At 39.3% G+C, this 24,278-nt stretch overlaps 1 protein-coding gene across 10 annotated transcripts in view; it reads left to right on the forward strand.

Moving 5' to 3' along the window:
• The window catches only part of rbfox3a (RNA binding fox-1 homolog 3a), a 1,185,382-nt gene that overhangs the window by 1,096,257 nt on the left and 64,847 nt on the right, over positions 1-24,278 (forward strand). For 8 of the 10 annotated variants that reach the window (XM_062056424.1, XM_062056426.1, XM_062056433.1 and 5 more), the window contains 2 exons: positions 10,466-10,544; positions 17,701-18,914. In XM_062056424.1, coding sequence (XP_061912408.1) covers positions 10,466-10,544; positions 17,701-17,745 — 124 coding nt within the window. In that variant the 3' untranslated portion in view covers positions 17,746-18,914. Of the gene's footprint in view, positions 1-10,465; positions 10,545-17,700; positions 18,915-24,278 lie in introns of those variants that run through there. The other 2 variants (XM_062056429.1, XM_062056431.1) reach the window with 1 other exon arrangement.

Consider the following 24,278-nt stretch of genomic DNA (forward strand, 5'->3'; position numbering starts at 1 on the left):
AACTAATGGGTTGTCATGGAAACAAAAACAATGGAGCGTAAACAGAAACTAAAGAGTCCAAAAACCAAACATAACTAAACAAAACAAAAAATTATCCAAAAGACATGACAGTAACCAGACCGAGCTGCCTAAAGCTATGTCTACACTAAGCCGGATAACCCCATAAACGAATAATTATTTAGCCTAAGCATCGTGTCAGCCACACCAACCCATCGTTTAAAGTCCCTCTCCTTGGATCATTTTTATTGTGCCGTGTATTTCTTGAATCTCCGGCTCTTAGCTTTGTATGGACTCATCGATCGTTTACAAGCTGAGTTCAAAGAGGAAGTTGCGCCAGAAAGACCACGGCCCACACAGAAAGTGACATCAGAAAAAACGCGCCACATCCAGCTTCATAACAACCTGTTCCCAATCGGAGGTGAACACTAGAAAGATGGAGGCGAGTCATTCAGACATGCCCGTTGTAGCTGCTGACAGAAGCACATTGTATATATGTTATATAATTTCATAGTTGGTTAGAATAAATAAATACAATGTATAAATATAAGTTCATATTTACATAAAATGTGATTAAAAATGTATTTCCTTTGGTAATTTCATGCAAGTATATGTTATCTTTATTTTTGTTACAAAACCCATGTAAATTGGAGAGGAACATATTTTTTGTTCCGGTTTGGTCACATTGTTGGGGGGACAATTAATATGTGACGGAATAAGAGAAGCAGCATGAGACAGCAAGCATTTGATGAAAGACGTTAATGGAGTCTCGGCCTGAAAATAAACTTTATTCCCTCAGAGTTTGTGAGGCCAATGAGGTATGTTTCTTTCTGATATGTATGTGAAATCAATGTGTTTTATGTTATTGGATGTCAGACTAATTGTAAGTTCTGTTTTTCTTACTTATTAGTTCTGACGGCATTATTTCGGCATTATTTGGCATCGTTGTTACGAGAAGAAGGCGTGGCTGAAAATAAATGTCTGTTTGAAAAAAATGAACAACTTGAGCGTTGATTAAGACCTTGGAGGGAGTAACACCCGTGTTTCTCCTCCCTCTACATATACAGACACTTGTGGAAATCAAATTACCTTAAGAGAAAGCGATTGCAGCTATTTGGGATACTACACATCTCAGACGACAAGAGAACTTTCGAATGTCCAGGTCAACTGTGATTCTACTTACCGAAAGACTTTCTACATTTGTCCAAGGAGTGACAACGACAATGTGGGCTCCCGTGGATGTGATAAAAAAGGTAGAGTGCGCTTTGTATTACCTGGCCGTCGAGTGAAGACAACGGAAAATGACGAATGCTTTTGGACTGGCAATGCAGACTGTATCAGTTATTGTCCGCCATGTATGTCGCAGACTCAACGTCTAGGTCCAGAGTATATAAAGTCACCAAAAACGAATGGACAATGAAGGTGAAGGCAAAAGAGTGAGGAGTGTCCTGACCAGATATCTAGATCCCTAGATTGATTAATATAAAATGTTCTTTATCACATTGCTTACTTTCACTACAATAGGGCCCCACAGCACACTGGATTCCAGTTAATTGAAACTTGTACACAAAACAACACTGGAGGTGAATATGACGTGCGCATTTTCCGCGCATGCGTACTAGGTCGTGTTGCGCCGGCGGACGGAGGGGTATTAAACGACCATTGTGTGTGTGTGGACAAGGATAAGGTTAGGTGGGATTAAGTGGCCTAAAACAAAGAGCAGACAACAGGAAATGCCACACTGAAAACAGGAACTGGCCAACTTTTGAGATGCAAACCACAAAGCAAAGTGTTGACTAGTTTTTCATCAAAGTAATATTTATTATGTTATCATGTCTTGTTGTGCAGCTTGAAGTTGTACTGTAGTGTCAGGTACACACAATCAGTAGATTGCCGTTGATGCTGAGAAGGATGTTTTCTTTGATTTATGAGCAGAATCTATTGATAGAGATTGCATATTTGCCAACATTCACACTATTTCATCAAACAGGGTGAAGCGTATTGATTGTATGTGAGTTATGACTTTGAGAAAGACAGTTCCCAGGAAGGCATATTCTCATCCAGGTTCCTCATTGATTGAAATAGCCATTATATGCGACCCGGAACACTGTCTCCGCTCCCTCCCCTTTGTACTTCCCTCTTCTTATTCTCTGAAGGTCTCTCACTTTAACACAGTTTAACAAAAGGTAGTTTACCCACGCAAACGCTTATCTTTGTCCTCCAGACATATTTCTGCTTCCTTTTAAATTTAGCAAACAAACAAGAGGGAAAAAGAGGCAAAGAGGAATCCAAATAAAGCAGTCTGGTGGCATCAGAGAACGGGGGATGGAATGAGAAAAAAGATGAGCTTTGGGGGTGGGGATTAGTTCCAAGCCATTGCTGGTGAATAGACAGGGGGAAAAAAATCTGAGGAGACAGAGACAAGGAGAAGTACTTGGAGTTGGCAAGTAGCAGTAACCTAGAGGAGGTGAAGAAGAGCTAGCCACCGGAAAAAAAAACCCTGCAAACTTTGGTCCCTCTTTCTTTCCACTATTCCACATTGCAAACTATGTCAAAGAGGGTGGGAATCATAGAAATGTTTTTAATATGATGGGTTTTTTTCAACCATAACAATAGTATCACACACAGCGATTATGCATATTACAATTGTTCAGTCTATTGGTACTAATAGAGTACCGTGGCACTAATGAATAAAAAAAAAAACTACGAAACTGCATTTAAAGAATACCGATAATTTTTTTCCCGTGCATCTGATGGCACGCCGAGGCGCATAACACGAGTCAACATCAACACACGCACAACCACTTGCAAGCAGAAACAGTGTGGAGCCGGGAAAAGGGAGAATGGACGGGTTTTGACTTTAAAACTAACGATAAAGGTGGCGCTATAAACATTGGAGTGCCGTTCTTTAAGCGGCGCTTTAAAAATAGCTAGATAGTAGCGGCTAACATCCAGCCATACAGTGTTTCAGCTACTTCTAAATCACTAAATCTTGCCACCATTGCGACAAAAACACTACATTTCTTACAAAAATCATCCCGCAGGATGAGGAATAGCGAAAGAAGATTCACTACACAACACACGATAATAGAGTAGCTAACTGCTAATAGCAAGCTAGCGCTCCTGAATGTAAGTAAATGGGTGGATATAAACAAATAGGAGCAGGGATGTAGGAAACTTATTCTGTAGTGTCCAGTATTTATTTCAGAGTCACACTGGTTGAATTTTTTAATAAAAAGTTACCGAATCAATTTCAACTCACTGAATTATTTCGGATTGTATTTTTCTAAATAAACTAATAACCTCCCTGAATCTTATCGGCAACCACAACTTCTAAATCAAATTGAATCGTTGTTAAAACGAATCATTACACCCCTATTATAAAATATATAATCTCAATATACTCAACGATACTCAGTGGTATTTTAAAATCTTCGATGCACTGAGACCGTAGCAAGTGAACCTCAAAGTGGCAAGGGAACACTGTACTCCAAATGTCCTCAATGAGCTGTTTTCAATGTTATTCAAATCGGTTGAGAAAGGTGGAACTTGTAAAGATTGACCGTCTAAGTTTCAGTGGGAATGTTGTCATGGAAAATGTGAGAATTTTTGGGATGTTTCCAGATTGAGCTAAACATTTTGATGTTGGTTTGAGAAATGTGAAAGTAGTTATAGGAATAGGCGGGCTGCAGAATAACATACACTGCTCTAAAAAAACCCAAAGATGTTTGCTTTTCGAGTGGAATTTTAGAAATTTAATTAAATTAATTTGACACTTTCTAAGGTTTTAAATGCACATTAGGGCTGCACCATTTTGAGAAAAAAAAACAAATTGCGATTTTTTTCTGCAAAATTGCGATTGTGATTCGATTTGCGATTGTATATTTTTTACATAAAATTGCATAAATCTGCAAAAATAATAAGTGAAGGACTAAATGTAACTTTAAGACTGTCAGTCAACATGTTCTTGTCTTAAGGTGCCACACATTAGAACAATATGCAATAATTTACTTTCAAAAATATTTGGCCTTATGAAGACACCGCTTTTGTCAACATCATGCTCTTTAACTGCAGAAATATTTGATTAAAATTATACAGTGATTATAATGTCATGTAATCATAATATATAATAATGCAAATAACCATTTAATTGGAAAGTAAATTACTTTGTTGTACTAAATAAATAGACAACAAAAAAATAAAAATTGACTCATTTCTGTCAGCAAAAATTCAACCTAAATAGTGCATTGTTTTTCCCAGATGGAAAAATTAGGTCGGACGTGTGGAAGTGCTCATATCGCCCATCCGATTTGAAGCAGAAATAGTCATACAACGGGACATTTGGCTTTAATATCTTTTTCCTTTTTTATTTTTTCTCTATAATTTTCAAACAGTTGAAGAAATTGAAGCAAAACTACGTTAAGGAAAGAATAGACAAAAGAAACACGAAACAACATTTGCAAAGGATAACGAAAGAAAATAGCGATGAGGTGGCAACTTGTCCAGGGTGTACCTTGCCTTCCGCCCGATTGTAGCTGAGATAGGCTCCAGCGCCCCCCGCAACCCCGAAGGGAATAAGCGGTAGTAAATGGATGGATGGATAAAAACATCATATTACAACTTTTAATAGATTTTTGTCTTTATAATGTCACTTAAATTGTTGGAAGTTGTCATGACCTTTTTGTTTTTCTCCATCATTAGTGAACACTGACAAAAGCCTTTGTTCACTTATTTAGGATAATTCGGTTATTGACTTTCCAAGTACAAAAATAAAAAGAATACTTCAGTTCATTGTGTTTCAAAGTGTTACTTGCATTACTACCATTATTATTATTATTACTATTATATATTATGAGTACATTAGTGCTTAATTTGGTTACAAAATGATGCTGGCAATAATGTCATTTATCTGCAATAATTTGTGGGACAATTAATGGCTCAGCAAAATGTGTTAACAGCCCAGGTGTAACCTGCCTGGTCAAGCCCTGCTTCTGGTCAGCCCTGAACTCAAACCTGGGCTCTTTGAAAGGGAGGGCAGCGTGCTAGCTACCGAGCTAAAAACATGAGCTGTCCACCCGATATCCAGCACTGCTCTTAAGGTTGTCAGGGAGTGATGTTTACCAACATACACATGGCCCAGCCACACTAGATGGCCTCCGTTACCAGGGCCTATACAAGTGATGGAAAAACATTGTTATTCACACTTTATTTTCATTCTATAATCATGTAATCATTTTGATTGGAAGTTCAGTGAGATGATTGACAGGCGGAATCTTTTAATTGGTTAACTATGGCCAATGAACGGATGCTTGGAATGGTACATCCTGTGAAATAAAATAAATTAATTCTGTCTATATAGACAAGCTTTTGACTATATATAATAACTGTCTGCATTCTAACATGGGCATTACATTTGTTTTAAATGGCATTAAAACGTATTAAGCTGATACCCGCAGAAACCCTGTTATATACTTGTGTGGGAAATGTACCACTGTGGTGGGAATGTACTTCACAACTCGTATTATTAATCTTGTAGCAGAGCATCAAACATATGGAGTACATAATGTGGCCCTTAATGTAGTGGAGTCCCAGTGTCACAGTCGCTCATGCTTAATTGTCTATTTAAAGAATATATGTTTAATTAACTTACCTGAAAGTAATTGACATGCAACATACCGCAGGCAGTAATCCATCATATGAATACCTGATAGTTTGGGCTGCTCTGGGCCAAGTGTAATAATCCTGCCATATGGACTCGGCTCTGTGTACCTTGAGGGAACAAATAAGCAACAAGACACACACACACAATCACACACAAATCTGGAGTCATACTCTCACATTTTCCCCAAAGCCCCTTTGGGGTGATGATGTATCCTTGTTTTGCAATTTCAAAATTAACCTACGCGAAATCATGGTGACAACAATTTTAATATATTAAAATGTGTCCAACGCTGCCCCCCCACACATCAACCCCGCCCCCTCCGTGCGTCTATTGAGTATTGAGGTGGGCGGGGTTTGGGGGGGGGGGGGGTTGGGGGGGGGGGGGGGGTTGGTGGTAGCGGGGGTGTATATTGTAGCCCGGAAGACTTAGGGCTGCAAGGTGTTCTGGGTATTTGTTCTGTTGTGTTTATGTTGTGTTATGGTGCGGATGTTCTCCCGAAATGTGTTTGTCATTCTTGTTTGGTGCGGGTTCACAGTGTGGCGCATATTTGTAACAGTGATAAAGTTGTTTATACGGCCACCCTCATTGTGACATGTATTGCCGTTGACCAAGTAAAAGCGGACGCGACGACAGGTTGTATGTAGAGGACGTTAAAGGCAGTGCCATCACGGCACGCCCTTAATATTGTTGTCCGGGTTCAAATCGGGACAAATTCGGGGGAATGGTTGCCCTGGGAGATTGTCGCGAGGGGCACTGAAATTCGGGAGTCTCCCGGAAAAATCGGGAGGGTTGCAATGCTAGGGCGGGATAGCCATTCAAAGAAGATGAATTCATTAAAAAGTGCATGTTAGATTTCTTTAAGAAATCCTTTCTTGCGGCCCAGCCTCGCCCAGCCTCACTCAGTTTCTGCATCCAGTGGCCCCCAGGTCAATTGAGTTTGAGACCCCTGTTCTAAACCAACTTCAACGTGTCATATACACACTGCAAGTTTATATATAATGTAGTAACAGACACGTTCATAACAATATGTAATATGTACAATATTTACCGTATTTTGATTATTTTAAGCATTACCGGAACGTCTTTCCATTCGTTCCACAGCAGCGCACTTCCGGTAACAAATATGTGTTCTTACTTCGGGAACCAATCTGAGTGTGTTTTAATCATGGCAGACTAGGTAACAGACAAGGAAGATGACTCTTTTTCGAAAAATTAAGATTCACAACCTTATCTTTTTGAAGCTGAATATATATATAATAGTAATATGTAAATATATATATATATGTGTGTATATATATATCAGTGGCGTGCGGTGAGGTTAATGTCTGGTGAGGCACTGCATCATCACAGTCAGATTTACAAACATATGAACCCTAAATAGTATCTTATTCACCATTTGATTGGCAGCAGTTAACGGGTTATGTTTAAAAGCTCATACCAGCATTCTTCCCTGCTTGGCACTCAGCATAAAGAGTTGGAATTGGGGGTTAAATCACCAAAAATTATTCCCGGGCGCGGCGCCGCTGTTGCCCACTGCTCCCCTCACCTCCCAGGGGCTGAATAAGGGGATGGGTCAAATGCAGAGGACAAATTTCACCACACCTAGTGTGTGTGTGACAATCATTGGTACTTTAACTTAACTTTAACATTACACTTACAAACTGTAGCACACAAAAAAGCACATTTAATAAAAAAAATGTTATTATGGTCTTACCTTTACTTATAAGTGCGGGAACAGTGGTGTTCGTGTTGGAAGAGTTGTGAATGAATAAAATATGACATCGGTGCTGCAGTCTGCAGGTGTACCTAATGTTGTGTCCCTGCGGTCGTTCGCGGCTCCTCCACCGCGAGCATTGTTGTTTGCACTTTTTGGCTTCTTGTTAAGTGACTTTTTTTGGGTGGATTCGGTCTTGCACGTGGAGGGTTTGGGTGTGGGCTTTGGTTGGTGTGGCCGCGGCGCTCCCGTCGGGCGGTGCGTTCTGCAGCGGAGGTACTTGGCACCAGGAGGCGGGGTTATGAGACGAGCCTCACACAGTGTGTCTTCGCAGCAGATTTATGATCGCTCAGCACAAGAAATATGTTACACACATACAGTTGTTGACAAAATACACTGTACATTATATACCTCAGCTAACTAAACTATGGAAATGTATAATATAATTCATATAGCAATACGGTCTCACTGCACAGCAGGCCAGCAGTTAGCCGAGTCATTGCGCACAATCCATGTTGAGGCACAACCAAGAGACAGTGAGGTTGGTGTGACTTGCAGGTGTAAATGTGGAACTTGGAGCCAAGCTATGCCAACATATATGGTGTGTTTACCCAAAATCAACTTGAAAAAACGTCCCCCGCCAGCTGGACCAAACAGACAAAAGTCCATCGAGTGAGTCACTATACTATCGATCTTGATCCACGCAGCACATCATGCATGTTATTGTCTGGCTGGCTGTGTGCAAACAAAACATAATACTAATACTTTACAGATACTGTACTATGATTGTTCATGTTTTTCAGTCAGTACAGATTGGGGTCTTATCGCATTGTGTTGTGCATTATAAACTCAAAAGCGATTCAGCTGCTGACGCAAAAGCTAGTTTATCTCTTACCGTAGCTAGCTTACAGCTAATGCTTTAGCACGCCGTCCCAACATGATGTGTTACTAAGCTACAAAAATAGTTCCTCAGTGTTCGCTCTTACAATAGCAATGTTGCTACAGTTTGGGTATTATACAGGTTACGGAATGTAAACAAAGTATTGTTTACGCTTTTTGGATGCATTTTCAAAGTGATTTAGAGGCAGAATGGATTCCACCCATTAACTGCATTGCCAGCCATCAAGACCGAGTTGATTTTTACAAATGAGAATGCAAAAAAAAAGCCTTTTGTCTTCTTTTCTTTCATTAGGAACGTGAACGATAGGCAAAATTCCAAAAGAGTGCAGAGTTCCCATTTAAGACACAGCTGCATAACTGCTGTAGTGCCAATATAGCACTGGTGTGGTGGAACATGATAACAGTCATAACTTCCTTTTACATTCTCCGACCTTCCTAAAATGTTTGATGGTGGGTCAGGCATTGGATAAGGACGCGACTGCATGGGTCATGCATGCCCACCCACTTAACCCCTAGGTGCAAGTGGAAGGGGCGAGGGCCCTCTCAACACTGCTGGCAGGTTGAATTCATTATTAGTGATATTGTTTGCCAATGTTTTTGGCCCTGCCAGCATTTTTCACTATTCACATATAGTTTACTGAGGAAACTGCATTTTTATTTAGTTTTTTATCAATTTTGACGCACAGCTACCAGACAATCCAGGAAGCCTAAAAAACCAATAACAAAAATAAGTACGCATTCTTAGCAAGACTTGACCATGCCGTTTCCGTTAACCGACTCAGTGGCCTAGTGGTTCGAGTGTCCGCCCTGAGATCGGTAGGTCGTGAGTTCAAACCCCGGCCGAGTCATACCAAAAAAAAAATGGAACCCATCACCTCCCTGCTTGGCACTCAGCATCAAGGGTTGGAATTGGGGGTTAAATCACCAAAAATGATTCCCGGGCGCGGAACCACTGATGCCTACTGCTCCCCTCACCTCCCAGGGGGTGAACAAAAGGATGGGTCAAATGCAGAGGACAAATTTCACCACACCTAGTGTCATACTTGCCAACCCTCCCGGATTTTAAGGGAGACTCCCGGAATTCAGCACCTCTCCCGAAAACCTCCCGGAAGAAATTTTCTCCCGAAAATCTCCTGGAATTCAGCCAGAGCTGGAGGCCACGCCCCCTCCAGCTCCATGCGGACCTGAGTGGGGACAGCGGCGACAGTCTGTTTTCATGTCCGCTTTCCCACAATATAAACAGCGTGCCTGCCCAATCACGTTATAACGGTAGAATGATCAAGAGCGAGTTCTTGGTTTCTTATGTGGGTTTATTGTTAGGCAGTTTCATTAACGTCCTCCCAGAGCGGTAACAACACACAACAACAGCAGTCACGTTTTTGTCTACCGTAAAGCAGTTCGTCTGCCGTAAACAGCAATGTTGTGACACTCTTAAACAGGACAGTACTGCCATCTACTGGATAGCCTCCACTGAAATTCAAGTATTTCTTTTATTTATATGTATAATAAAATAATATATATATATATATATATATATATATATATATATATATATATAGCTAGAATTCATATATATATATATATGAAATACTTGACTTGGTGAATTCTAGCTGTAAATATACTCTTCTCCTCTTAACCACGCCCCCAACCACGCCCCCGCCCCGACCACACACCCCACCCCCACCTCCCCACCTCCTGAAATCGGAGGTCTCAAGGTTGGCAAGTATGACTAGTGTGTGTGTGACAATCATTGGTATTTTAACTTACTTTAACTTAAGCAGTGAGCAAAGGGGTAGATAGGAAGTGGCATGGATAGAAAAACCATGAGAAATAATCTGGCAACTTCCTACCTTGCTGTTTGTTGTCAGCAAACAAAGCCTCGAACAGGAAATGCCAGACAAAAAAAAGGAACTGAGGTGAATTACAATTATATTGTTTAGTTTTTTTAAAACACTTTACATAGTGAAACCCATTATTTACATTTAAGCTTGTGTGGGTGGCACTGGGAACAAGGGGAACGTGTTTTGCCCAAGGACACGAAGACAGTGACTAGGATGGTGGAATCGAACCTGGAACCATGAAGTTGCTGGCACGGTCGCTGTACCAACTAAGCCATGCCGCTGACCAAAATAAGAGTCTGTTGGGACGCAGGACATGACGCTTACATTGTACATGTGTTTTCTCCCCTGTAGTTATGGCCGAGTCTATGCAACAGCAGACCCATATCACCATACAATTGGTCCTGCAGCAACATACAGCGTGGGCACTATGGTGAGTGTGTTCCCTCTTTCTTGGCCTGAATATTTCATCATTATGTCTGCGTACGCTATCAGTTCATCAGATTAATCGCTTGTGACACAGCACTTGGATGCGGACGCTGGTCACACAAGCGAGTAATATGCAAATGCAATTGATTTGTCATCAAGGAATATAGGGCTGCACGATTATGGCCAAAATAATCCTCATGATTATTCAGTATTACCATTAGGTTAAACATAGTGTGACACAGTGGAGGGCGTGCGGACGTGATGTCATCATTCATTTGTAATAAAATAGTCTCGTAAAAGGGCTTAATAAGCGTACATATAAACATTGATTGATTGATTGATTGATTGATTGATTGATTGATAGTGGGGGGCGTGCGGACGTGATGTCATCATTCATTTGTAATAAAATAGTCTCGTAAAAGGGCTAAATAAGCGTACATATAATTCAAAGACAAATCTTTGTGTTTTTGTTAAGGCTGTCAAAAATAACAAGTTAACTCATGTGCACACCTGTCTACGTCTAATGACAGCTTTGCGGTCTTTGACGCACACTGAACTGTACTATACGGAAGATAAGCAGGTAAAAGGAGGCAAAGTAAGCTATAAGAATGGCTGGTCATGGAGCTGTGTGCCCATACACGATAGCTGCTGTTGTGAATGTGCTTGATTTGATATGCACCGCAACCTGCTTTTTACATGTCGATATCGCCGACGATCACCGTCGTTTAATTGTGGCGACCGCGACCGTGATTAAAATTTGATTAATCGTGCAGCCCTAAAGGAATATATTTTGAGAAGAATCCACATTAGGTTGGTGAAGAGCCTATGAAATGTTTTCCGTCAATGTGAAAGGGAGTCATTGCCACTTCAGTAAATGAATAAGGGAAGCTGCTCTATTCTCTCACTCCCCAATCAAGCCTTTTTGGCTTGAGATGTAGCTGAATTCCTCCACACGCTACCATCTTGCAAGGGGAGATAGAGTCAAATAATTATTGTTTGTTTTTAGCTAGTTTTGCAGCTAACATCAAAGATGAAAATGTTTTGGTTGAAACTGAAAAAAATCAAAAAGCACCGTTTTTGCACGGTTCGAGTGTATAAATGAAAACAATAAAATGTGCATTTAAATTTGAAACAACATTTGGGGTTCCTCCAAAGAAAAAAACGTAACGTGTGTGTGGTGATGGCAAATGTGAGCCCACCACCTCCACCATGCATCGCCACACACACCTCCCTCCCTCCCCGATAGTGTAGCTGCTAGCTAAAAGCCTTCATTAATTACGACCATTATTTCCTCTTCATTTACTTAATTAAAACAGTGGCCTCTCTTTTCCTCCTTATTGCTGTAAACTTTCTCTCCCTTTTCTTTAAATTAGTCTTCCCTTTTTTTCCCAGCATCCTCCCACATGCTATGCAAATTTGCATACTAGTTTAAAATAGAGGGGGGTAAAAAAAAAATCTTGCCAATTATGAATATTCAAACATGACAGTACCTCGCATAATCAGCTATAACCCTGACAACACATTCTAAAAATCATCTTGCATTAAAAGCTAGGTGTGTCCAAACCTTGAAATTTAAAGTTGAAGGATGCAAGGGGGCCTCACTCAGACCAATCCAATGTACCATGCTTAACACGTATTAGTACACCTGACATAAAAACAACAAAGCAAAGAAATATATCAAAAAAGTGTTTATGACAAAATATGTTTAGGTTAAGTATTGAGCTTGGCTCTAATTTGTCATCTTATCAGTGAAACAGTAATTTCCCATTTTTGTATTATTATTTTTATTCAGATGACAGTACATTTGAACATCCATGGATAATTGGGTGGTCGATCTATAATACTTTTACTAATTGCACCAGACCATCTTTGTAATATTCTGATGTGGACTTAAAGGCCTACTGAAATGAAATTGTGGAAGATGCTGTGAGAGCCGAGGGTGACCTGATATTCAGCTGGAAATGACTACAACAGTAAATAAACACAAGACATATATATACTCTATTAGCCACAACACAACCAGGCTTATATTTAATATGCCACAAATTAATCCCGCATAAAAACACCTAGGTGTTTGTTATGCTAGCTCCTAGCTACTAGCTCGAGCGGGTAATATGGACGGGATCCTGTATATATAACCCGCCAATACAATTCAAACACCTGCACAACACACACACTCACTCAGCCCAAACAACCGTTCACCTAACCCAAGGTTCATAAAGCTTATATATTTAATCAAAGTTACGTACATGACACGCACGTACTGGCAAGCAATCAAATGTTTGGAAGCGCGCGGGTGGGACCTGATATTCAGCTGGGAATGACTACAACAGTAAATAAACACAAGACATATATATACTCTATTAGCCACAACACAACCAGGCTTATATTTAGTATGCCACAAATTAATCCCGCATAAAAACACCTAGGTGTTTGTTATGCTAGCTCCTAGCTCCTAGCTACTAGCTCGAGCTAGTTATAGCTCGAGCGGGTAATATGGACGGGATCCCGTATATAAAACCCGCCAATACAATTCAAACACCTGCATAACACACACACTCACTCAGCCCAAACAACCGTTCACCTAACCCAAGGTTCATAAAGCTTATATATTTAATCAAAGTTACGTACATGACACGCACGTACGGGCAAGCAATGAAATGTTTGGAAGCGCGCGGGTGGGACCTGATATTCAGCTGGGAATGACTACAACAATAAATAAACACAAGACATATATATACTCTATTAGCCACAACACAACCAGGCTTATATTTAATATGCCACAAATTAATCCTAATGCTAGCTCCTAGCTCCTAGCTACTAGCTCGAGCTAGTTATAGCAAGCGATCAAATGTTTGGAAGCGCAGCTGTGTACTCACGTTATCGCAACTGTGTATCCAAATCAAAGTCCTCCTGGTAAGAGTCTCTGTTGTCCGAGTTCTTCCATCTTGACTGCATCTTTCGGGAATGTAAACAAAGAAGCGCCGGCTGTGTACGTGTTGTTGCTGACTTCCCTCGCAAAATAGACACTTCGCACCGACAACTTTCTTCTTTGCTTGCTCAGCTTCTTTCTCCATAATGCAATGAACAAATTGCAACAGATTCACCAACACAGATGTCCAGAATACTGTGGAATAATGAGATGAAAACAGAGCTATTTCGTATTGACTTCAATGGTGTCCGAATACTTCCGTTTCAATGATTGACGTCACGCGCATACGTCAACCCTCAGAGGCGTTTCGAACCGGAAGTTTAGCGGGAAATTTAAAATTGCACTTTATAAGTTAACCCGGCTGTATTGGCATGTGTTGCAATGTTAAGATTTCATCATTGATATATAAACTATCAGACTGCGTGGTCGGTAGTAGTGGCTTTCAGTAGGCCTTTAAATCCTTGAATTGTATTATTTGACTGTGCCCTCAGCCAATAAAAAATGAGCTGCAGCCTGCAAAACAGCCCCTCAGGCTAAGTCGGATGAATTATAGGCATTCCCATATTAACTTAATATGAAATATGAAACATGTTTGACTTCACACATGTAGATGCCTCGTTAGTTTTAAATGTGAACAGGTATTCTGTAACATTCTTAATAGATTATCTCAGCTGACTTTGGGCAAGAGTCAGGGAATTGGGCTGAAAGCCAGCCAATTACAGGGCACATATTAATAAACAAAAATGTACATTCATACCTTGCAGAATTTATAGTTTGCATGTTTTTGGGATGTGGGAGAAAGTCAGAGAGTACAGTAAACCCATGCATGCATGAGGAGAACATGCAGACTCCACACAGAAATGCCCCAAAAGAGATTTGAACCCTCAAACTCCCGACTGCCAATCCCACAAGCTAATCACTTGGCCACCATTGTTTAAATATATCAATAATAATAATTCATTTGAACACAAAGCCAAGATCTGGATGTTTTGTTTTGATAACTTACCATATTAAAATCATATTAAAAATGATAAAATAAGTATATAAATTCCTGTATTAATTTAAACTTATTAACCATTTTTTTAAAGTTAGAAGGCGGAGATAAATATATGCAAACATGTAGATCAATCAATAAATACTTAAGTAACATAGTAATGAACGGATGAATATTTAATTTATGGTAGATAATTCCGTATCTCGTATTAAACTCCAGGTTGACGATATCAGACACTTTGGTTCAGCATTGTCTTTCCTCTTACTTTATAAACAACAAGGGCCTGATTTACTAAAGGTTTGCAGGTACTAAACCATGTGCAAACTTGATAGCACACGCAAAGCTGATCTACTAAACGTGTGCAAATAGGATTCTGTCTCTTAAGTGAGCAGAATAAGGCGTGAAATCCATCTCTGGTTTATTAATATGCAAAATATTGTCAGGCTTGGACGAATGAAGGGACTCAGATGCAGAGAGGGGAGGTTCTAAATAAGGCTTTTATTTTGAAAATAACTCTTAACCTCCAGAGCAGAAAATATACAATCACTATGAGGTTCTACTATATCAAAAAACGTTTCCAAAAAGGGAAAAAAACAAAAATCACTCCAATGGAGGAATAGACAAAAATAAGACAAATATAACTAGCAACGAATCTGCTATAAAAAAAACTTTAACAAAAAGCGCTCCAAACGGAGGAAGAAATAAAGGACTATCAAAACTTACTACTCTCACAATTATTCTAACATTTATATAAACAAAAATCACTCAAACTTTGAGGAAGGAAATAATTAAAGAAAAATCATAACTCACCACTGCGGTTGAAAAGGGTTAAATAACAAAGGTCGCTCTAAGGGAGGAAAAGGTTAACTCAAAATTACAGCTTGAAAAACGCTGGATAAACATACGTAGTCGTGGGACGAGGCAAGACAAGAACATGAACTAGGATGCAAGACAGGCACGAAGGATCGAGACAATCTGGCACAGAACAAGGGGAGGGATGGGCTTATATGGAACATGAGGGTAATGGGAAACAGGTGGAAACAATCAAGGGTCAGGGATGACGTCAGACTGGTGACACAAGAGGAAGGGCCCGTGATCTGAAACAAGAGGAGATGCTTTTTCAAAATAATACATGCAAATCACAAGACAGAAAAAACCAAGACAAGACTCTCCTCACCGCGGTGTGACAAATATATTCTGATCATCAAAACGCCTACAATACTGGGAGGAGAAAATGCAAATATTAATGTTTAGCATGTGCAATATAATTCATCAACACTCTTCACTGTTTTGCGAGCACTATTTTGCGTTTTATTTAGCACGTCCTTTTCAAACATGCTAAATAGAAACACAGTTAAGCACACGGCTGTGAGAGAGGAGTGCTTGTGCTGCAAAGACACACGGTGGACAGAGAATCCTCAGAAATAAAACAACATTACACTCATTGTCTATTCAACAATAACGTTTTATAATTGCATAGCTGCGAGATAACCTAAGGCCTGATATAACAAAATCAATTTATGCGTTTTGGTGTCATATTTTTTATTTTAGTGACGTACATTTTTTTTACATCGAATATACATTACTATCATATATATTTTATGATAAAAACTTCTTGAAGTATGCATTTTTTGCGTATTGAGCACAGTAGTGCAGCCTCCCTCCCTCCCATGCACCTTCAGCAGTTTAAAAAAAAAAAAAAAAAAAAAATAAGAACCATATTTTTCGGACTATAATGCGCACTTAAGATCCTTTCCTATTTTCAAATATCAACAGTGTGCTATAACACGGTGTAACTAATTTACTGATTAATTCTGGTTGTGCTTACCAACCTCGAAGCAATTTTATTTGGTACATGGTGTAATGATAAGTGTGACCAGTAGATGGCAGTTACACATAAGAGATACATGTGGACTGAAAGATGACACCAGCAAACAACACCAAAACTTAAAATGTTCCATTGAGAATGTAGAACATTACACACGGCGCTCAAATCCGTCTAATTGTTTTAGTACGACTTCTTGTTATGTGACATTCATCCTCCGCTGTTGCCATTTCTAATATAAAGTAGTGTAAAGTTCTAACTTATATCTGTCAGTAGACTTGCTATGGAAGCACTACAAACTACCTGTGTACTGGGTTTACATAATTCCCCCACGGAACTTTAGTTATTAAAACGCTCCAGTCGGACTGTTTTTCAAGGGACTCATTTCCGGCGTTGTTGTTGCACTAGTGAGCCACGGATGAGAAGATGCTGCTCCGTTATTGATTGAAGTAAAGTCTGAATGTCATTAAAACAGTTAGAGCCATCTTTTGACACTTCTTTGATTCCCGTCCTTGCACGCTACACCGCTACAACAAAGATGACGGGGAGAAGATGGTGTCGAAGTGGAGCCACATAAATAAGACCGCCCATAAAACGGCGCATCCGGAAGCGACTGTCAAAAAGCGACTTGAAGATGATCTGTAAAACATAATCTAATGCAACATTTTGACCAAAGAACCACCACATGTTAACCATTACATTTTATGTAGACCACAAGGAAGTGTTTTAAAAAATCGTAATATGACCCCTTTAATGCGCCTTATAATCTGGTGCGCCTTTCGTATGAAAACACACCTGAATAGACCTGCTCATTGGCAGTGCGCCTTATAATCCGGTGCGCTTGATGGTCGGAAAAATACAGTAAAGAAAAAAAAATGGTGTCAATGTTCAGTAGATGCACTGCACGACTACTTCTACATGCCCATAAAACGTGCTGGATGTCTCCTGCATGTTTGAAAACATAGCATTATGCCACAGACAGGAGCATGATAACATCAATGCAGTAAATAAGAGTGCCTCCGTAGTGATGGGCCGTATCGTACACGCAAAATCCTCCTGTAAATAAGGCAGTATGCACCACTTTTCAATTGCACACGCAGTCTTAGTAACATGCAACACACCGACTAACAGTACACACTATTTTATAGATTGCACTTGCTATTGAGCGCGAGGTACTTTGGTCTTAGTAAATCAGGCCCCAAATGTTTGTACAGTTATTATGGCACAAAGATAAGTTTCCCAAATGACAATATCCAAAATTTCATAGGAAGGGTAGGCGAGGGGAAAAAAGGGAGGAACAAATATATATATATATTTGAAAGAGAATTGATTTTAAATCATCTAGAAATACAAGATAAGGTTCTAAACTGGATACTGATTGGAGCTTTTTTTCATCTTTGATGTTGCAGGCTAGCCTTTACAGAGGAGGGTGCAGTCGCTTCGCTCCCTACTAGAAAGGAGGGAGCCACGCCCCCTTTCCTTCCCCAGCAAAACAAACACAAATCAAAAAGACACAGCAAATAAAATCCCCCCAAAAACAAACATCTTCTTCAAGGAGCAAAAACATGCAATGCTTCCTTCCAGGTGGCAAATAGAAGTTCCCGCTCTTACATGATGTTATTGATGTCTCTTGGTAAATGAATGTTGATTTGTGACAGAGGTCAATAGGAAAGTGTGATTCTGCTTCTCTGTGTTCTCTCCCCTTTAGAGGTCCCAATGCACCGCTTTAAATTTCAACCTACAGTAAATCCCCGACCTTACCGTTTCACTCCCTCGTATGCGATACGAGCATCAAACTTACAAATGAGATTTATTATGTAAACGGCACAACCATTCGGCCGAGATTCGGATAACTGAAGCAGCGTTTCTGACTGCCTGCCTTGTTAAAATACAACTTACAACTATTCGGCCTAAAGAAGGTGAAAGCGCAACAAAACGTTTCCCGTTAAGCGATGCATAAGGCGAGAGGAATAGAGCGATCTATTACCGAATCTGAATGCAGCAGGAAGGGATGTGTGGTGGACGCCGTTGGGAATGGGGAGCGAGCCAATTGATTGTTGGCGCACTGCCAGAGTCAGGTGGTATCCTATTACTGCTGAACTGCTTTAAAAGGGAAAAACACATTATTGTCCTCCACTGGGGAAAACCGGGGCGGACTATGGATTCATAGTCGTCGGCACAAGTCACAGTTTTCTTTCCATCGCATTCAAGTTGTATGTTTTTTTTTAAAGTAAATAAGATCTCAACATCCCTTCAATGAAACACCAGTTGAAGTTCATTTGATCGGCAGGTGGCAGTAGTGAACAGAAGATGGTGTATCTGTGTGGAATGTACAGTACATACAGTATGTTCTTAAAGCTGCGGCATGTCACGGCCAGGCAGCTGCCTAAATGCCGTTCGCGATCTAACGAGCTTCCAGAATGATATCTCGCCCTATTCCTGGTCTGACCATGTAACATATCGTACGCTCCACTAATAAAGACTTTGCTGAAAGTAAACATTTTCAAACCAAAAAATATCAAAAGAACACCACCGGCTAGCATACATAATTACATCCCATAAAAGGAATAGGATACAGTACCACTTCCTGGCCCAGGAGCTGGGAATCGATACTGGTACTCAACGATGCCAATTTTCAACACGTTTGTGTGTGTTCAAATGTATTAATAAATGTTAAATGTTTTTTTGTTTTTGTTTTTTTTATCAAATACGTTCTAATTTAATATTTGACACTATGCTGTGTTGTCTTGTTTTCTTACACTTCTGTGTCTCAATTGCAATTACTGTATTGCAGTGGTTCTCAAACATTATTCACCAAATACCACCTCAGAAAACCACTGGCTCTCCAAGTACCACCATAATCACCAACATTAAAATAGCAAAGATGTCAAACAAAGTACTGATATGATCCGGTTTAAGAAACTGTTTAAACCCAAAGAAAAATGATTATGATAAACATTTTGAACAATATTGAAAATAACATCATCTTATTCATCTCACTATGTGTGAATTACAACTTCTTTTTTTTTTAGAACTTTATTATTTGTTTGAGTAAACTGTGTAAAAATTGAGAAGTGAAATTTTTATGAAATGGAAAAGGGGTAGGATTACCTTATTTTCCGGATTATAGAGCGCACCATTATATAAGCCGCACCCACAGAATTATTTATATATATATATATATATATATATATATATATATATATATATATATATATATATATATATATATATGGCCCTGCGATGAGGTGGCGACTTGTCCAGGGTGTACCCCGCCTTCCGCCCGATTGTAGCTGAGATAGGCTCCAGCGCCCCCCGCGACCCCGAAGGGAATAAGCGGTAGCAAATGGATGGATGGATGGATGGATATATATATATATATATATATATATATATATATATATATATATATATATATATATATATATATATATATATATATATTATTATTATTATAAATATATGATATATTATATTCCATATTATATAAGCCACAGATATATTCGTTGTTAAATGAGTTATTTACACAGAAATATTTTGTAAATGCTTATTTACATAACTTCTGCGGATGGACGTTAGCCGCTAGCTAGCTAGCCAAGTTTTAAAGCGACTCTTGTAGAGTGGCGTTTCAGTGTTATAACTTCACCTTTATCGTTAGTTTTTAAGTCAAAATGTGTCCGTTCTGCCTTTTCTGTCTACACTCTGCTTGTAAGTACTCCGCCATTGTGCACTGCCGAACATGATCGTCTGCTCGTAAAACCATCAATGTCACGACGTGACGACGGTGCACTGTAAAAAAACAAAAAAGGGAACAGGTATTTTTTAGAAGTACATTACAGTACCGTTTTTGCTACATTACGGTACTTTATTAGTACTGGTGTACCGTACAACTCGAGTACCCATCCCTAATTACTTAACACATTGAATAAAAAATTGTTCGTCAGTCAATTGGTTTGAGTTCAAGCCTGTCACTCACTTCTGTCTGGTCTACACGCAGGGAGCACATATAAGACGCGAAAGCAACCCCAGAGAAACAACTAATAATGTGCGGTCATGTTGTTGTTGCAATAGAACAGTGCCTGTAAAATATTTTCTGTTACGCCCCCCCAGGAAGTACAACAATTTTTGCGCCTCCCACAGCGTGACTTTAAATAGTATAATTTGTCTACAACATTGTTATAACTATACTTCTGCATAACATTGTAAGCTTATTAACATCAAAGGAAACAACACACAAGTATTTCCTGGCCTCCCACGGTTACAGTGAAGCCAAGTGCTACATACGCTTCACCATATTCTGGTACGGCAAAAAAGTATGAGGCATCCGTGTAAGTTGCAAACAGCCCCTTTAACATCATGTTACACATGCAGCGTGTGGGAAAATGTACACATTCACTCACCAATAATAGACTGTAGTTATATTATTCACATGTGAATAATGCTGTATAATAGACTGTATTTATATTATTCACATGTAAAAATACCTAAATGTTTATTGTCTATTGTGAGCAAACTGTGGTGCTGAATTTCCCCCAGGGATCAATAAAATACTTTCTATTCTCTATTCTATTCTACCAGTTCCACTAGAATCTAGTGACCACAGTGGCATTTTTAAATCATCTGAAAAATCTATTTAGTGTGCACGTGCGACCAGCATGCGTGTTTGTACAAAATAAATCTGCTGTCTTTTAAACCCCTGTTGGTAACACACGCTAGCCTTTGGTGGTGGTGTTGTATTGTTTTGGTTAGAAATAGTTTTGATTTGAGCCGCTGAAATACAGCCCACCACTTTGCAAAATGTGATAGGTCGATGCTAATTGACATGGTATTTGCCATAGACGTGCTACTAATTAGCATCAACAATTTTACCAATTTCAACATCTTAGAATTTTGTAATGAAACATACAATCAAACAGCTGGTGTGTAATAATTTCAGTACTTAGGGCCTGATTTACTAAAGGTCTACGTGTACTAAAACATGTGCAAACTTGATAGCACACACAAATCTGATTTACTAAACGTGTGCACGTCTGTTAAGTAAGCAAAATAAGGTGTGCAATCCATTTTGCGTCTCTGTCTTCATTGATTTGCAGAATATATGCTGATAAAGTGAAACCCCCACAATACTGGGAGGAGAAGATGCAAATATATCATATGGCACGCACAATGTGATTTGTCAACAGTCATTACCGTAGCGTTTTATTTTGCACCTCTGAAAAGTAAGTGCAAACTGACACAGTTACTCTACACACATACGTAGCTGCAGGGTCAGTGCTTGCACTGCCAAGACGGATGAGGAACAAAGGATGTGTGTCAACATATTTGCATGGTCTGTAAGAAATAAAAAATATTAGGCATATTGTCTATTCAGCAACATCCTTTTATAATTTGGTACTGCATGATGTGTGTCTTAAGGGGCTGATTAAAATAAAGTCAAGTGATGCAATTTAATGTGTACTGGCGTTTTAGTTTTTTTAATGCTGTTCGTTTTTTTCCTTTACAATACTGTATGAACAAACACTTCCAAGAAGTATGCATTTTTTGCGTCTTGAGCACAATAAGTGCAGCCTCTCTTTCATGAGCGCATCTGCAAATGGGGTTTCTTTGTTGATGCACCGGACTGCTTCTAAAACACCTATAAAAAGGATGATAGCAAAACGCCACTGGTAAATGAGCATGGATGTGCAGTAAATAAGAATGTCTTCATGGTGAACACTGTGTAATTCACGCCAAATCCTCATTTAAATAAGGCGGTCTGCACCAATTATGAATAGCACTTGCAACATGCCCACTAATAGTAAACAAAAAAATTTAGATTGCACATGCTGTTTAGCACGTGGTATTTGGATCTTAGTAAATCAGGACCTTATAGCATAAACACTTTGTAGGGCTCAACAAAACAAAAGACTGGCACATTTAACTTGACAGCAAAGACTACGTCCTGACTAAGGCAACACCCCATAGTCTGTACACTACTGCCATCTAACGTCTTGGAGTTGCAGCTGTATGCAAAGTCTACTAGGCAAGGCACCTTTATTTATATAGCACGTTTACAACAATTTAAAAATTGGACCAAAGTGCTGTACAGGTTAAAAAGCATAGAGGAAGGACATAAACAATGCATAAGCTAAACAAGATAGTGCAAAAGAACTACGGTGAAAGGGTTCGAATAAAAAGTACAAATGAAAGATAAAAAATAATAAAATAATAAAAGTGCGACAAATTGGAAAAAAACTAAAGCGAGGGGGGGGGACTAGAAATGGTGAACTAGTGGGCGAGCTTAGCTCAGGTTAAAGATCAGCGAGAAGAGATAGATCTTAAGAAGGGTTTTGAAGACCCCCAGGCTCTGGGCTGACCTTTACTATAATAATACAATACAGTACAGTACTTGCAAATGAGACACAGAAGTTTAAGAAAACAACATAACTGGATAGCACAGTTCAGTGTGCAAAGTTATATGAAAAAAGTTTTTTTTTTTAATTAAACAATTAACATGTAGAAACACATTCGAACAGATAACATAAGTACAAAAATGTGAGTACCGGTATCGATTCCAGGTTCTACGATTCAAATGTAAAAGGTACCCATACTTGGTACAGTTGCATAACAATGTCACACAGGACATATTGATTATTCAAGTTTTTTTTTACGTCCATAAGTTACATATTAACATATGGTCCTGTGGACTAATTTATTGCTGCATAATTTCTCCACATGCATAAACTTTTATTCGTGCAACAAACTTAAGTAAAATTAAATATTCCATCAAACTAATTGTTGATAATTGTGTTACATTTCATTCCAACTTGCTAAATAGTGAAAAAGCAAAACAAGTATGAGTAGAAATAATGAATGACAAGGGCCAGACTATTGGGATTGGGAAAGTTAACTGGGTTTGTAGTAGATTTAGGAAAGTCCTGCAGACCAAAGGACACATAAGAGCTGCTACACCAGTAAATAGCATCTGTTCCTGCTGCCTCTGATGGCATCGTAAAGACAGGAGTCAGTAGCACAGGAAGACAAGGGAGTGTAAAGAGCGGCAGTAACCGAGGCAATTTTCGCTCCAGATTAGAGATAAGAGAGTTCAGTCAATAAGCACTGATCTCATTTGAAGATATACCAGACGGACCCCTCACACAAACAGGCGCACATTCACTCGTCCTCCTCCATGACCGTCACCGATGCTTGTTGTCTGCTTACTTCGCAGCAAAAATAAAAAGTCCAATATAGATTGAACAAATCCACTACTACCCGTCTCAACGTGTGCACAAATAAAGCGTCTCTCAGCTTTAGTGTGTGTGTGTGTGTGTGTGTGTGTGTGTGTGTGTGTGTGTGTGTGTGTGTGTGTGTGTGTGTGTGTGTGTGTGTGTGTGTGTGTGTGTGTGTGTGTGTGTGTGTGTGTGTGTGTGTGTGTGTGTGTGTGTGTGTGTGTGTGTGTGTGTGTGTGTGCGTGTGTGGTCAAGCCTCCTGTCTTAAAGAGACACCCAACGTTACTGGTGCAGCTGTTACTATTACCGCAAGTGCAACTTCTACTGCATTACTATTCCAAACAAAGAATTAATTCAATACTTATAATAATAATAATTGTGTGAAGAGTATTCACGCACGTTATTTTTCACCTAAATTCCGTTATTATGGTAAGTCCGCCCCCTTTTTCCTTTCTTTACATTTTCTCAGTAAGTTCAAAGCATTCAACAACTTGATCAGTTGAATAAATTAAGAATAAATACATAAATAAATAAATAAATAGTCTACGTCTCAAAATTCCAAATTTTTCAGGAAACAAATTCTGCTTTCACATGTCTGAGCAGCTTCAAATTATTACAACATCAAAACCGTGTCCTCATTTCCACACAGCAAAAATTCCCACTTGTCCTTCAAAATTCTACATATTCCAAACACATTTCCATTAATCTTACTTTTTTATGACAGCAATACCTCAGTATTTGTCACTCATTCGATCCAAACGAGTCAAATGTGTCATGAT

Source organism: Entelurus aequoreus, linkage group LG08 (assembly GCF_033978785.1).
Source record: "Entelurus aequoreus isolate RoL-2023_Sb linkage group LG08, RoL_Eaeq_v1.1, whole genome shotgun sequence".
Taxonomy (NCBI): Eukaryota; Metazoa; Chordata; class Actinopteri; order Syngnathiformes; family Syngnathidae; genus Entelurus; species Entelurus aequoreus.